The sequence below is a fragment of the Pelobates fuscus genome, chromosome 2 (genome assembly GCF_036172605.1).
Source record: "Pelobates fuscus isolate aPelFus1 chromosome 2, aPelFus1.pri, whole genome shotgun sequence".
Lineage (NCBI taxonomy): Eukaryota > Metazoa > Chordata > Amphibia > Anura > Pelobatidae > Pelobates > Pelobates fuscus.
In genome coordinates this window covers 74,727,325-74,741,470 of record NC_086318.1, presented here as the reverse complement: position 1 = coordinate 74,741,470, position 14,146 = coordinate 74,727,325, and the positions used below count along the sequence as shown (strand labels likewise).

General features: G+C 37.9%; 1 protein-coding gene across 2 annotated transcripts in view; it reads left to right on the top strand.

Annotated features, from left to right (window-relative positions):
- CEP63 (centrosomal protein 63) overlaps positions 1–12,793 on the top strand; it is a 55,843-nt gene extending 43,050 nt beyond the window's left edge. For both annotated transcript variants that reach the window (XM_063442246.1, XM_063442247.1), the window contains 13 exons: positions 123–300; positions 892–987; positions 1,255–1,371; positions 2,153–2,266; positions 4,462–4,674; positions 5,233–5,378; positions 6,380–6,514; positions 6,719–6,833; positions 7,239–7,436; positions 8,175–8,261; positions 9,676–9,794; positions 10,252–10,519; positions 11,763–12,793. In XM_063442246.1, the coding sequence (XP_063298316.1) occupies positions 123–300; positions 892–987; positions 1,255–1,371; positions 2,153–2,266; positions 4,462–4,674; positions 5,233–5,378; positions 6,380–6,514; positions 6,719–6,833; positions 7,239–7,436; positions 8,175–8,261; positions 9,676–9,794; positions 10,252–10,519; positions 11,763–11,924 (1,948 nt within the window). In that variant the 3' untranslated portion in view covers positions 11,925–12,793. The remainder of the gene's footprint in view (positions 1–122; positions 301–891; positions 988–1,254; positions 1,372–2,152; positions 2,267–4,461; positions 4,675–5,232; positions 5,379–6,379; positions 6,515–6,718; positions 6,834–7,238; positions 7,437–8,174; positions 8,262–9,675; positions 9,795–10,251; positions 10,520–11,762) is intronic.
- The last annotated feature ends 1,353 nt before the right edge of the window (positions 12,794–14,146 follow it).

Below are 14,146 nucleotides of genomic sequence, written 5' to 3'. Positions count from 1 at the left end.
GGGATAGAGGGGATTATTTTTAATATTAACTGATTTAATTGGACCAATTTTAAATGAATTCATCATGTTAGCTTTCTTAAGTTCGTCTAAGTAGTTTAACCTTTTGAATATATTGTTTTCAGAATACTATATGGCTCCTGTGAGCTGGAGTTACAGGAACTAATGAGACAGATAGACATAATGTTGGAACACCAGAGATCGGAGTGGGAAGCTCAGACTCAGATGCTCAATTCACGCTTAGCACTCAAAGATCAGGAACTGAGCTCTGCCAAAACCAGGGAAGCTGTACTGCACCAGGAGGTGAGTTGAATTGTAGTACAAACCATGAAGGGATGAAGAAATCTAAGGGGCAATCTACATCCCACTGTGGTACCCAAATATCTAATTATTTATAGTGCAGCCTTCAGACTGCATGAACTTTAGGGAGCTGTGTTTTTCTCAGATCTATTTTCAAACCAAGTTAAAATTTGAAGTAGCAGATAACAGCGAGTGGCCAACGAGAAACATCTTATCTCTCAACTTGCATAAAAGATTCCACTTGGGTAAGCTTCATTGGACACTTGGGACTACTCTTTAAAATCTGGTGATTGGTGAATCTAACCAGAACTTAAACCGGAGTCCTCGTTAATCCTGCTGAACAATGAATAGAAGTTTGTATTTGCCATCCTATTAACAAAATAGTTTATTGGGTAGGCCTTATTGACAGCCTTGCTGGTCTTTGTAGACTGTATATAATTATTAACTTGATAATTGATTTTGTGTTCTATTGTTTAACAAGATAAATTCCCTATTTTGCAATTTTATATATGTCATCGTCCCAAGTATTGTATACATCATACCTTATAGTGCTCACTCTATAAAATTATCTACACAGTGCTTCTGTTTCTGCAGATTAGGACGTTGAAACAGCAGATCAGGATGCACGAAGAAGGCAATCATGAAAAGACCATGGAATATGAAACCCAACTCTCACGGTTTCAGGAAGAGGTTTGTGACGCAGTTATTAGGTAACAGATGCATTATCTCAGTTATACACCTTGCTAAAAGTGCTTGAGAGAGGAATAAACTCTAAGTTTTAATCCTTTTTTTTTTTAAAGCATACCACTGTAAACCGAGGCTATTCTTTTCTAGCCAATGTTATCGGTTTTTACTTTGTATCTCTTCAAATATCTTATGTGAACGTTGCATTCTCAAACACAGCTGTAGTATATTCAGTTACTTTCTACTGGCTTATCCAGATGTCATCATTCTCAGTTGTCCAGGTTGAAAAAAAGTTATGAGAAGGTTCAAAGGAAGCACCAGCGTTCTGACATGAAGAGCCAAGCGGAAGAGGAGAAATATGAAGTCGGCCGTCTGGCGCGAAAATTAGAGGTAAAGTAGTGAGATCAATCAGAATGTGTTTCACCTGAACAAATATTTTATCCACTGTGTATTAAATAAAAATAATGTAATTGAGATTGAATGTCTCCAGAACCCAGAGAAGGCATTATTTTACCCCAACACATGTTTCAAAGTTATGTACATTTTATATTACATTATTGACTTATTTTGAACAGTTTTTATAGAGCAGTAAAAATCTGATACTCATGAATTTCATTAGGGACACTAGTCACCAGAACCACTGCAGCTTAATATAGTGGTTCTGGTGTCTATAGCACATCCTTGCAGGCACTTTAATGTAAATGCTGCCATTTTCAGAAACAAAGTCAGTGTTTACATTGCTGTCTAGTAACACCTCTAGAGGCAGTCACTCAGGCGGCCTCTAGAGGTGTTTTAGTACAGTGTGCAACACTGGTGTTCAGCATCTTCATGCTCTGCATGGAGACACTGAACGCTCCCCGTAGGGGTACCTTGATCTATCGCTTCTCTGTGAGAAGTTGTTGATTGGCTGCGTTTAGCCTCCATGTGCAATAGCCTCCGAATGCTATTAAACAGCCACTTCAGGGCTATAATGTCAGGAATACACGTTTGTATGCTTGATACTATAGCGTTCCTTTAAGCCTGAAAAGTGTGTGACACGTCTGCACTAAGATTGAATTTCACTGACATTTAGTTTTGCATCACACTACAGAGTAGAAAATTTGAAAACATGATTTGACCGGCAATACACCTACTTCTATTGATGTAAGAAATGCTAAATGGCGTTTTATAGGAATTTCGTCAGAAGTCTCTGGATTGGGAGAAACAACGCCTTCTTTATCAACAGCAGGTCTTTGGGCTGGAAGCTCAGCGCAGGACTTTGGCAGAGCAGGTTGATTTGTATCAGGTATATGTAAAGATTATGAGTTTTATGTCATGAGTGGAGTGATCCGCAGTGAGTTGCATGTTTTATACTTCTGTGTCATGTAAGGATTCAAATATTGTATTTATCCTGTGTACACCTTGTTTGGGTATGAGTCTGTACTGTGTGCCCCTTCCCCCCCCCCTTTTTTTTTTTTTTTTTTTACAATATTTAATGCCTGACAATATTTTGTACATTCTACATTTTGCATTCTAATGAAGAGAATCTTTGTCTTTTAACCACTGCAATGCTGTCTCCATTTTGAGCACAGGCTCTTCCATATAACATGTTTTGTCTTTGTTTGATTGACTGTGTATAGATATATGATATTTTGTCACTTCTAGTTATGATTTTTTAAAAACCTGGGGTCTGTTTTACTTTTCATAGGCTAAAAAATGTGTCAATGACAGTGGGGGAAATGCTTAATGAGATGGATAGAAATATGTGTTTAGTAATGAGATATTTATGTAAGAGCGAGGGGGAAGGAAAGATCGGAAGCAAACAATAACTCATTCCTCACAATTCTAACCTTTCCAAGATAGAAAGCAACCCATTATAAATAATTAAAATATAACCCCCTGGAAGAGCCATTATTTGGCGAAACGTGCATCGGGACAGTTTAGTGCAGTAATTGGCAGTGAGATCAGGGATGATGCTGCAGCATAATTTTAATTATTTAGACAGCCACCACGCAATGATTTTAGTTTGACTTTACTCAATTTATTCACTATTGGATAGCTGTTGGTGTGTGGGGAGGGTGTCTCTCTTCCTGTCTATTTCCTACGGGCTCCTTGACTGTGAGAGGATAGGAGTGTTTAGATCCATTTTTATTTTTTTTATTTTTTATTTTTTTAAGGGGTGCCAAGGAAGGCACATTAGGTGAGATTCTCTTTATAGATCTGTATTGCTGTTTATTTCTCTCCCCTCCTTCTACTCCGTATTTTCTGTCTGTTACTATTGCAGGCTGTATACCTTCCCTCCCTCTTTACATTGTTTTCCAACAGCTATATTAGACTTTATTTATTATTTACAATTTTTGTTGTTGTTATTTTTTTTTGCCTTATCCACTACCTTATTTTCTAGGATAAATCCAGCTTTGGCAGCTGACTTAGAACTTTGGCTTCAGTTGCCAAAGTCGTAACATTTAGATAGTTACCTATTATCCTTTGTCTTTTTTGTTTCCATTTTTATTTATTTATTTTTTCTCTACATATAGAGGATTTGTTGTATTGTCATAGCTTGCTTAAGGCTACATTATTGTTATATCAGATATACCTTGACACATTTGGTTTTATACTTGATTTATTAAAGGTTATATTTTAATTATTTCTAATGGGTTGCTTTCTATCTTGGAAAGGTTACAATTGTGAGGTATGAGTTATTGTTTGCCTCCGATCTTTCCTTCGCCCTCGCTCTTTCATAGATATTTCCATTAGGGATTACCCCCCATATCATAATCAGGTACCTGACACACTCTCACTATTTATATAAACCAAGCAATATAGTAATGATATATTAAATTATAAATATCTGCAGAGGAGCAGAGAGATCTCTATAAAAGTAGAAATGTGTAGGTATTCCAGCATCGGATTCCAGAAAGAATTTGCAAGGTAGGTACTCTTGGACAGTGATAGGCACCCAGCAGGCCATATTCACCATCAGACTTTCTAATTGCAACTGTTACCATCTAATAGATGCATTGGTGCATCTTGTATACCTTCTGGTGATTTAATTTTATTTATGTATCATCTGACTGCTCTCACTGTGCTTTATATGCTACCTCATACACTTGGTAGTAGAAATTGATTTTGGTGGGAAATAGAAGGTGATAGACTAATAGGATCGTAATTCTAAATTTTGCAGTACAACATTTAGGGCCCAGATAGTTTTTATTAGTAGAGAAATGTCGTCATTTGGGTCTAGAAGCAACAACTTACGCATGGTTGGCTAATACTACAAAGAAAAAAAGTAGGAAAGAATAAAATACAAGCTGTGTTTTATCTAGTGTTGCTGGAGAAGGCAATGGCTTGTTTGAAGAAAGGTTTGTATCTTTTGAATCCGCTATTGCAGAGTGTAATTTAATATTTTTTGGTATTACTTGCTTTCAGTGGCTTTGAATATTCTGTCTTTATGTGCATATTAATTGCATGCACACACTTAAAATCCACCTCGATCCCCAGCAACAGTCACACAGCCGCAAGCAAATGCTGGAGCAGACTAGTCTGGTTGGCCGATCGGAGTTTCAGCACCTCAGTGGCCAGCTTTCTCGTGCCAATGACACTATTTGTGCCAAAGAGGAAGAGTTGGAATCCTTAAAGCTACAGTTGGCGGACGCGATTGCAGAGAAGGAACGAGTTAAGCAAGAGCTTTGGCAAGCCCAGCAAGACTTACAGGTGAGCATGAGGATTATTCTATATTTCTGTGAAAACGTTGGTATATAAAGGCTATTTATGAAACTCTTGTTTTGTTTTGATTGTGCAGTTGTCATTAGATTACCTCTGATATATAAATATATTACTGAAATTTAGCAAACTCACATTATTTTCTAGTTATGTTACCATGCTGCCAACATTGGAGGACATGTAGAAATGGCTGTTTTCTTTTTAAAATGTTTGAATTTTGGTTTGATTTAGTGCTCTGCAAATTCATACTCTGTTTAGGCCCGAGTTCTGGCTAAATCGTGTTCAAAATTAATGTAAATTTATTTTATCAAAAGTTCTAGCTGGCGAACTTGTCAAAATGTATCTCCAATAGCCTGGATAATACATATTTTTATTTTTGGGATTGGGTTAAGGAGGCGTCTTTGTACTGTTGGGGGAATTATATTGATGACCCCTGGCTCATTATTTATATTCCTTTTCTATCACATTGTACTACAGGAAGTAAGCAAATAATAGTTTTTTTTTTAACAATAATTTCTAAACATGTTTCTCATAAAAATGTCTGTACAGGTGCTCCAGGATGAGAAGGTTGAACTGCGTGAGACACTGCAAGCTCATTCAGACTTCCTGGAAGGCTCCAAAGCTCAGAAAGAGGAGCTACACCGAGAGGTGTGCAGGGCAAGTGAGGCTTTGAAAGACAAAGAGAATAGCATCAGGTAACTACAACAAAACAATACACAATCTGGATATAAAATCATATACTCAAACACTGACATCAGACAGTGGCTTTGGTGAGTTGATAGCTTGCAGGAGAATTTGGCAAACCCACTTTGGCAACTGTTTTCTGCTCAGTTTGCAAATGATTGGCGAATTGTTTGCACTGACTGCTTAATTACTTTTATTCCCTCCAGATTAGAGGCAGTGCACAACAACAGGGATATCCACCAGTTAAGCTCCTCCTAAGACTCTTACCCACAATGTATAAAATCCCCAAACCAACTAAGAAACCCCAGTTCTCTGCCTGCCTTCGGGATAGGTAGGCACTCACGTTTCTATGTTCTGCAGGGTCAAAATGAGGCTTTTAAGGAGGGCATCCCTCTTACAGTGAAGGACTCTAGGTGGCCTGTTTCTTTCCTATTCTCTTCTTCTGCATTAGAATGCACACCAGGTGCCTGCTTTCCACACCTTTATAAGTTCCGCCTACGTCTGTGCCGGAAATGTCGATGGTGCATCGCACGGACATGTTAGTATGTGCTCCACTGGAGGATCTTGGCACGCTTTACACTTGGGCAAATCGATCTCTGGTTTTAGGTGCCATATTACATTTTTCCATGGCTGTTGAATATGTTGGCATTATATAAATGTTAATAATAATACTACTACTAATAATGTCAACTGATTCTTTCAGCAAATCCTTGCAAGTGCAAGGAACTAGCACTTTAACAATCTGGCAAGAAAGTGGCTATGGGCCCATGTAGGACCCTTTGTTTGCGTCAAATCGCTAAAAACAGTATGACACCGAACCAAATGATGGAGGCAACAGCATTTTAGCATGATAGCAACTTCAATATGCTCTAGTGTTTAGTCCTTAGAGTGCCCCTTTTATTCAGCACATTTATGAAGGTGTTCTAGTTCTGTACTACTTCTGTCCACAATGGTGGAATGATTGGTCATTTGTAGATTTTAAATTCTATTCACTTTCTGATAACCTTCACAGGTCTCTAGAAGAAAAATTAAAGGCATCCAGGTTATCAGACAGCCGACTGGATGTGGACACTGTATATTCTCGTCTATCCATAAGCCTTTTAAATGAACAAAGGCTACAGGCTGAAGTGACCCATTTGGAAGACAGGTCCGTATCTGACACCCCTTACTCTGCTTCAAGCTGATTATAACCCCAGAGGGGGACTGCCAGATATCAGCTGTTCAAAACCTACGGACATCCTTCTGTGGCATGCTTAATAAACACAGTGGATCCTGTTTCAGTTCCTATGTTTAATAAGAGAACAGATAAAGTATCCACACTTAACTGAAATCTGCCCTGTCAATCTTTCAGCGTTGGCTCCGTGACCATGCAGTGCCAGCAGCTTTCCAAAGAACTTAAGGAAAAAGGGGAGTTTCTGCGCCTGGTCGAAGAAGAACACAAGAAATGCTCTGTAGAAATTAAGAAGGTTAGACTGAGCAAACTAAAGAGTGATTTAAACATATTTAAAATGACTTCTTACTTGTTTAGATGCCAGAACTGTACACGGTAAACAATGTGAACAATGAAAGGATTTCATGGGTGAATATTTCCATTTGTTTTGCAATGTGAATGATCTCATAGGAATTGTTTGTCCCTGATGAGGAGTTTAGCTAATTCTGCACTTTGGCACTAGTTAAAGGAACAATATAGTTACACAAATCATTTCATCTCTATAAAGTGGTCTGGGTGCAGTGTTGTCCAAATATGGGCAGACTTGATATTGTTATAGAGCAACTTCCACATGCTGGCACTATAACCACTACTGCAGACTGCGCATTTTCGATTGTGCAATTGAGTTTGGACTGACATGTAATTGTACATTTTCCTATAGCTGAGGAATCAGCTACGCCAAGCTGAGCTGTCTTATAACAGTGCATTAGAAGGCATGCGGAAAGAGATCTCACAGCTGACTCAGGAACTGCACCGTAAAGATCTTGCCATCGTCTCCTCTGGTAACACCACCATAGATTGGGAGAGGAAAGCCAGGATTGAAAGGGAGAGACTGGAGCAAGAAGCAGCAGATCACAAGGTGTGAGATCAATTGCTAAATCTGTTATCTTTCCTTTGTCTGTTGTGCTCCTATTTTTAACCTCTTATTTTTAATTTCACTTGCTTATTTTCTTAAATTTTCCACTGAATCTTCCCTAATTCCAAAATATGCCCTTTCTCATCGATTTTATCACGTTATATATTTTGCCGTTTACTGAGACCATCTGTTGACTCCTTGTTTGTGCTTCATTCCATGTCTTATCATTAGTCTTATGTATCACATTGCATTTTGAAATAAAATGTCACTTAAAAGTAGAGCTAATTTTTCAGGATCTTTGTCTCTAACTCTCCCAGAGGTGTGTTTTTTGTTTGTTTTTTTTGTTTTTAAATTGACTCAATAGGCCAAGGCCTTACTTTTTGGGTAATATTAAATGTTTAACTTAGCCATTGTATATTACAACATTATATAGTGACACTTCATATAGTATTGTAGTTTTGCTTTTTCTTGTTTGCTTAACCATGTAAGGACCAGTGATTGATTCAGTCTTCAGAATCCAAGCAGCCTTTTAACATCCTATATTAAAAGTAATGTTCTATTTTGTCTCTGTCTCATCTTTCTTTATCAGTACAGGCTCTCCCTGTTTGTAACTTCGATCGTTTACGCATTCTGTAACTTCGATCGTTTATGCATTCTTCTTGTGTCCAGCTCTCATGGGCACTGAGATCACTCTGTCCTCTAACTAATGAGTTCCTCGTTTGCTCTCTTGCAATGGTTCAGGTTTCTCTGGAAACATTGGAGACCTTAAGAAAGGAGAACTGTCAGCTGTCAGAGATAATTGAGAAGCAAGAACCAGACGTGATTCAGGTGACAAGATCTCCCTATACACTTTGATTGCGGAGAGGGTAATTTCTGGAGGGCATATTTGAGAATTACACTGGTTTCCTATGGTTTAGGAGGCACTACGGTAGTGTGGCACCCTAAAATTACATTTTTGTTGCAATTTGTAAAACAAAGTGCAACAAAATACTACAATGCTTATATCTGTATTATTGCAATAATATAGAACAAAACATGTTTGACTTTAAGTAGCACTTACTATTGTAGTGATTGTGATTATTATTATTATTTATAAAGCGCCAACAAGTTCCGTAGCGCTGTAAGACACGTATTTGTAACCAGACGAGTTGGACGCACAAGAACAAAGGGGTTGAGGGCCCTGCTCAATGAGCTTACATGCTAGAGGGAGTGGGGTATAGTGACACAAAAGGTAAGGGTACGTTATGCTATTGACCTGCATGCACCATGCCCCGGTTATTGGTCAAACAGTTTTTGGACATTTTGTCCAAATCTGGGGGGTCCCCTATGAAAATCGGTGGGGATTCCGATTTTAGTGATGTATTTCATATAATTTGTTGTCTGGTTTGTTTTTTTTACAATTTTCAGATTATTTCTTACATTAATTGCATTTGCCCTTTTTATGCTTAAAGGATCACTATAGTGTCAGGAACACAAACATGTATTCCTGACCCTATAGTATTACAACCACCATCTAGCCCCCCTGGGCCCCTCATGCCTCCATAAATATAGCAAAATCTTACTGTATTCAAGCCAGAAGCAGTAGATCTGCATGCTGTTTGCCTAAAAAAAAAACAAGCAGTCTGCTGACATCATCAGAAGTGGTGGCCTGATCCAATCACAATGCTTCCTCATAGGTTTGGCTGACAAAGGGGCAGAGCCAGCATGATACAAACACAGCCCTGGCCAATCCGCATCTGAATCAGTGAATCTCTATGAGGAAGGTTCGGTGTCTGCATGCAGAGGGAGGAGACACTGAATGTTTGGATGCATTTTAGGCAGCCATGACCCAGGAAGGATCTCTGACAGCTATCTAAGGAGTGGCCAGTGAAGTTATCACTAGGCTGTAATGTAAACACTGCTTCTTCTCTGAAAAGACAGTGTTTACAGCAAAAAGCCTGAAGGTAATGATTCTACACACCAGAACAAATTCAATAAGCTGTATTTGATCTGGTGACTATAGTGTCCCTTTAAAATAAAGTACATGCTATGATATGTAGCAATAATGGCTTAACATTTAAAAATATTTTTTAAATGCTGATTCAGCATTATACATATATTTCTACGGTTCCCTTTTTGGCTACAATTTGTTTTCCTTATTTATTCTTGTTTCTTGATCATTTAAATAACCATTAATTGCACATACATAACTGTTTGTGTACTTTTTTTCCTTGTACGTTTATATTTTCTGTGAATTGTGTAGGCTTTGGACAATTTGGAGAGTGAGAATCAAAACCTGCGTCAGGAATTGTCACAGGCACAAAGGAAAGTGGACCACATTCTGCAGACCCAACAGTCCGAGATCCAGGCTGCTGCGGAAAGGTAATGACCATCATTCACTGTATCTCCACCTCTGACATAAAATGGTTTTCTGACAATAATACTACATGCACTTCGAGATCACTTGCCCCTAAAACCCTAAGAAAGAGAAACCCTATTGGAAATAAATTGTATTTCTGCATTCAAATGCTATATAGTGTAGTATTTATGGATGCTTTATTTAAAAAAAAAAAAAAAAAATTCTTATATACATTTATGCACTTAGAACATGACTGTTTTTTTTTTGTTTTTTTTTTTTCCAATCTTGAGGCAAATTCAGTAAAGCGGCAACTAAGGGCGTTTTTTAAGGTGTAACCATGAAAATAAAGCAATGGCCTTTTGAGTCATTCTCTGTATTCTCCTGCCCGTGGCTGGTTTCTCTTTAGGAGGACACTGATTCGGTTTAGTAAGTAGGCCACTAATTGGTGTCTGTGCTTTTTGTTTGAATTTTTCACTACAGAAGATCACGTGAGTTACTTAAAGAACATGAAGAGGAAATGAGATTAATGAAGGAGAATATAAATGAACTCTCAGAACGTTACACTAGAGAAATTCAAGCTTTGCGTTCACAAGCTGTTCCTTCCTCCAATGTAACTAGCCTTAGTAGGACAAGTTCTGTGGAGTCCATGTCTTCTGATGTCTGGAAGGGAAATATAAAGAGGTCGCCCGGTGCAGGTGGGAATGAGGAGGATTCAAGTGGAGAGTCCACATCAGAATGTGTGTCTGTAGTAAGTATGCTTTGTATTTCTAACATATTTTAGTGGGTTCCTAACATCACATGTTTCTTGTTAAAAGGTTACTCCAAGCACCATGATAACTTTGTTGATTTCAAGTAGTCATGGTAGCTGGATGCAGCATTTTTCTGTGAAGCAAGCATGCTTGTGATAGGCATCATGGCCCTCCGTCTATTCTCCCTCCCTGACATCCGTCCCTTCCAGCTAGTTTTAGTGACGTCAGTGGAGGAGGATTGGTCTGAGGGACAAGTTGGCCTCAGCGCTGGAATGGAAGTAAGTTTTAGGTTTATTTTTATTTATATATTATTACATTTGGGCTGCTGGACCAACACAGTATGAGTTACACCATTAAAAAAACCCAAAAAACAGTGTTCTGTTCTTGAAGGAACCCTTTAATATACCTGTATAAAATTCCGAAGCAGCTGTTTGTCTTGTAGATTTTTCAAATAATTATTTTTTGGTATAATACAATTTGTTTTATTAACATTTTAAGCACACATCAATTAGGTAGAGCAGGAGTAAATAGGAAAATCAAATCATCATTTCCAATGTCAGTAAGGACAGATATTACAGCTGCTTATTCAGGGTTTTGTTTTTTTGTGCAAGAATTGTGCTGGGCAATTTTTATTATATGAATACCCAGACAAGTTTAGATTTTTTTCATTTTGTAAACGAGTGTATTCTTGAATTGGAAAAGATGGGGAAAGTGCTGTTAAGTTTGGCAGGTATCCAAGTTGAAATTGTGGCAAAAGCATTTGTTTTTCGATTTTTATTTTTCTTATTTTTTAATGAACTAAGAAACATTCTTTAAAAAATTAGCATTTTTATTTGCATATATTCTGTTTTTATTCAGAAAGCTTATCAGTATTTCAGTAGGTTTACTTTTAAAATAACAAAATCCATAATTATTTAGACTTTTCCTTCTCTATCTTTAGTAGAACACAGCCAGGACTATTACATCTCTATAGAATTGGTATAAAGGTGTAAAGCATGCTTGGAGCAGCTGTTACAGATTCTCCTGAGAGGGAGAGAGTGGCCAGCTCCAGTTCACATTCCTGAAGCATTGCCCATGATTGCTCTTTTATCTGTGCACAGTGCATTATACCACTTTTCTTCAGGCAGCAAGCCACTCTTAATGCCATTTTAGTTTTGTTCCTTTAATTAACTCACCCAATAACCATGTCCTGTGTCCTGACTTTTTTTTGTCTGTGATTATTGCTTTTTTCCTCCTTTCCAGCTCCCCATGCCTCCTTCCACTCCAGCTAGTGCTATAGCTGTGCGCTTCTTGCAAGAGGAAGAGCTCCGTTCGAGGGATCTCCTGCAGCGTCTAGATTCTCACATCGAGGAGCTAAAGCAGGATAGCCAGCGGACAGTGCAGCACTTCACCCAGGCAAGATAATTAAATCTGGCAGTAGAAAAGCCATTAATCATTGTGCAAATGACCTGAGATATCCTCTGTAAAAAATCCCGTGGCATAGAGTAAAGTTCTTTCTGTGTCCACATGGTGTCACAGGTGAGCCAGCCCCAGTAAGCTGAAATATCTGTTGCCATCTTTTGATATGAAGATTTAAATTGCAAACAGCATTTATGAACTACTGTGTGCAAAACCAGCCGTGAAGAATTAGTTTGTCTTCAACTTGGCTCAGGGTGTTGTAGCCAAGCATTTGCATTGCAAGCCTTGGCTTATTGGACATGAGGAGCATAGGGGCAAGTCAACAAAGACAGGACTTTTTGATGTAAATGTCTGGATATCCTGGCACGGCACACTACATGAAGGACCAAAATATTGTATATTAATCTACAACTATTTTTAAAATAAATATGTATATATAATGGGTGATTGTGATAACTTCACTGAATGCAATGTTCCAGCTCATTTCAAATTCCCTCTAGTTTCTCCAATTGCTTAATGTTTGTCTTAGAACAATTCTAGGTAACCCAGGGTTAAAAATGTTACTGTTTCTTAAGTATTTTTAAACCCAGTAATATAGGAGAACTTTATAGAAATGGCTCTTTACTAATGCCTATATGCATTTATCAAACTCTTGCAGCTATGAATCACTCTACTTAGAACTCCTACAAAACTCTTACAGCTGCTTGTTAATAGGTGTACCTGGTAACTTGTTCTTCTAGTTGGGTTAATGTAAACGTGTAATGAACTGTATCCCTAAACAATTCTCCTCTGTTCTCCTTCTGGCTGGCAGATGGTTTTAATACATGTAGCCTAAAACAGCAGGAGTGCCTTTTCTTTCTCAAGAATATCCAATGTTTCCCTACAACAAAAATAACACAAATATTCTGTATTTCTGCTAGATTGTATTTACTTATCTGAATGTTATTTATTTTTAGAGACCTTTTTTTATCATTTTTTAATAAATAATTTTAATATTAAACAGTTTTTCTGTAATATTGCATTGTTGTTTATTCATTGGTTAACTCAGTGTAATAAGAGACACAAGGGATCATTAAAGGGACACTATAGGCACCCAGACCACTTCATCTCATTGTTGGACATCCTGATGTAAAGTGTAAGGACATTCAATGTAATTTCCCAGAGCTGGAAGACAGCCATTAGAGGTGGACTTAACCCTGCAAAGTAAACATAGCAGTTTCTCTGACACATGTAAACACTGCAGGTCTAAGGGGAACACTGACATTCACGCGGTTACTGACACTACAAAGCTGGTTCCAACAATCTGTGTTCTAGTGCTGGTTCTGGAGACAACAACAAACGTATAAACCCCCCTCAGTGACATTATTTTTCCATATACATGGTGTATATGTGTCCAGTGTGTCTGTGCAAGTATACTCACATAACTGTAAATTCACAAGGTTTAATTATTTAATGAATGTTTCAGTTAGAGTAAAATTCAGACAGAACTTCTTACATAATACATGGTGTTTTTTATGTTGTGTGTGTGTGTGTGTGTGTGTGCGCACCTACATATGTAGCGTGACTTTGTATGTGGCTATGTATGTGATGTATTACTGTACATACAGTGTGTTTGTGTGTGCTCAGACGTACATGGCAGACTCACCATTTAGGTGAGCGGCAGCAGCCAGTGTCTATTCTATTGGTAAGGAGGGAGTACAGGCAGCAGACACTACAGCTAACATGGTTGCTTCTAAGTGCACGTTTTGCCTGTTAACAGTAAAGGGATACAGTAAGAAAGTGCAGTAAACGGGTAAATGCCAGCAATCCAGTACTTCCACTTCCCAATTCCTCCTTCTGCACCTTCCACAACTCAACACAAGTTTAATAAACACACGAGGGGAGAAGGTGGAGATGTGAAAGGGCTGACAACTTGGCCTATTCAATACAATAAATGAATTACACATAGTTGTCCAAGGCCAAAATACCTCACTGCTAATGTGTGTTCTCATTTACAGAAATAAAAACAAACCAGAAAATGTAATTTTATTATTATAAAGACCAAAGCAAACACATATGCCATTAGCAATAAACGCAGAAACAAACATTTTTTAAACTGTACGGAAAACAAAAAAGTTGAGTTCATAGTTTGAAGGAGAGGAAAGAAATGATATGGACCTTATAAACTGTAATACTAGAATAAGAAGATTGTGAGTTGTGTTCCAACAGCAGCTGCTACTTAGCTTTAC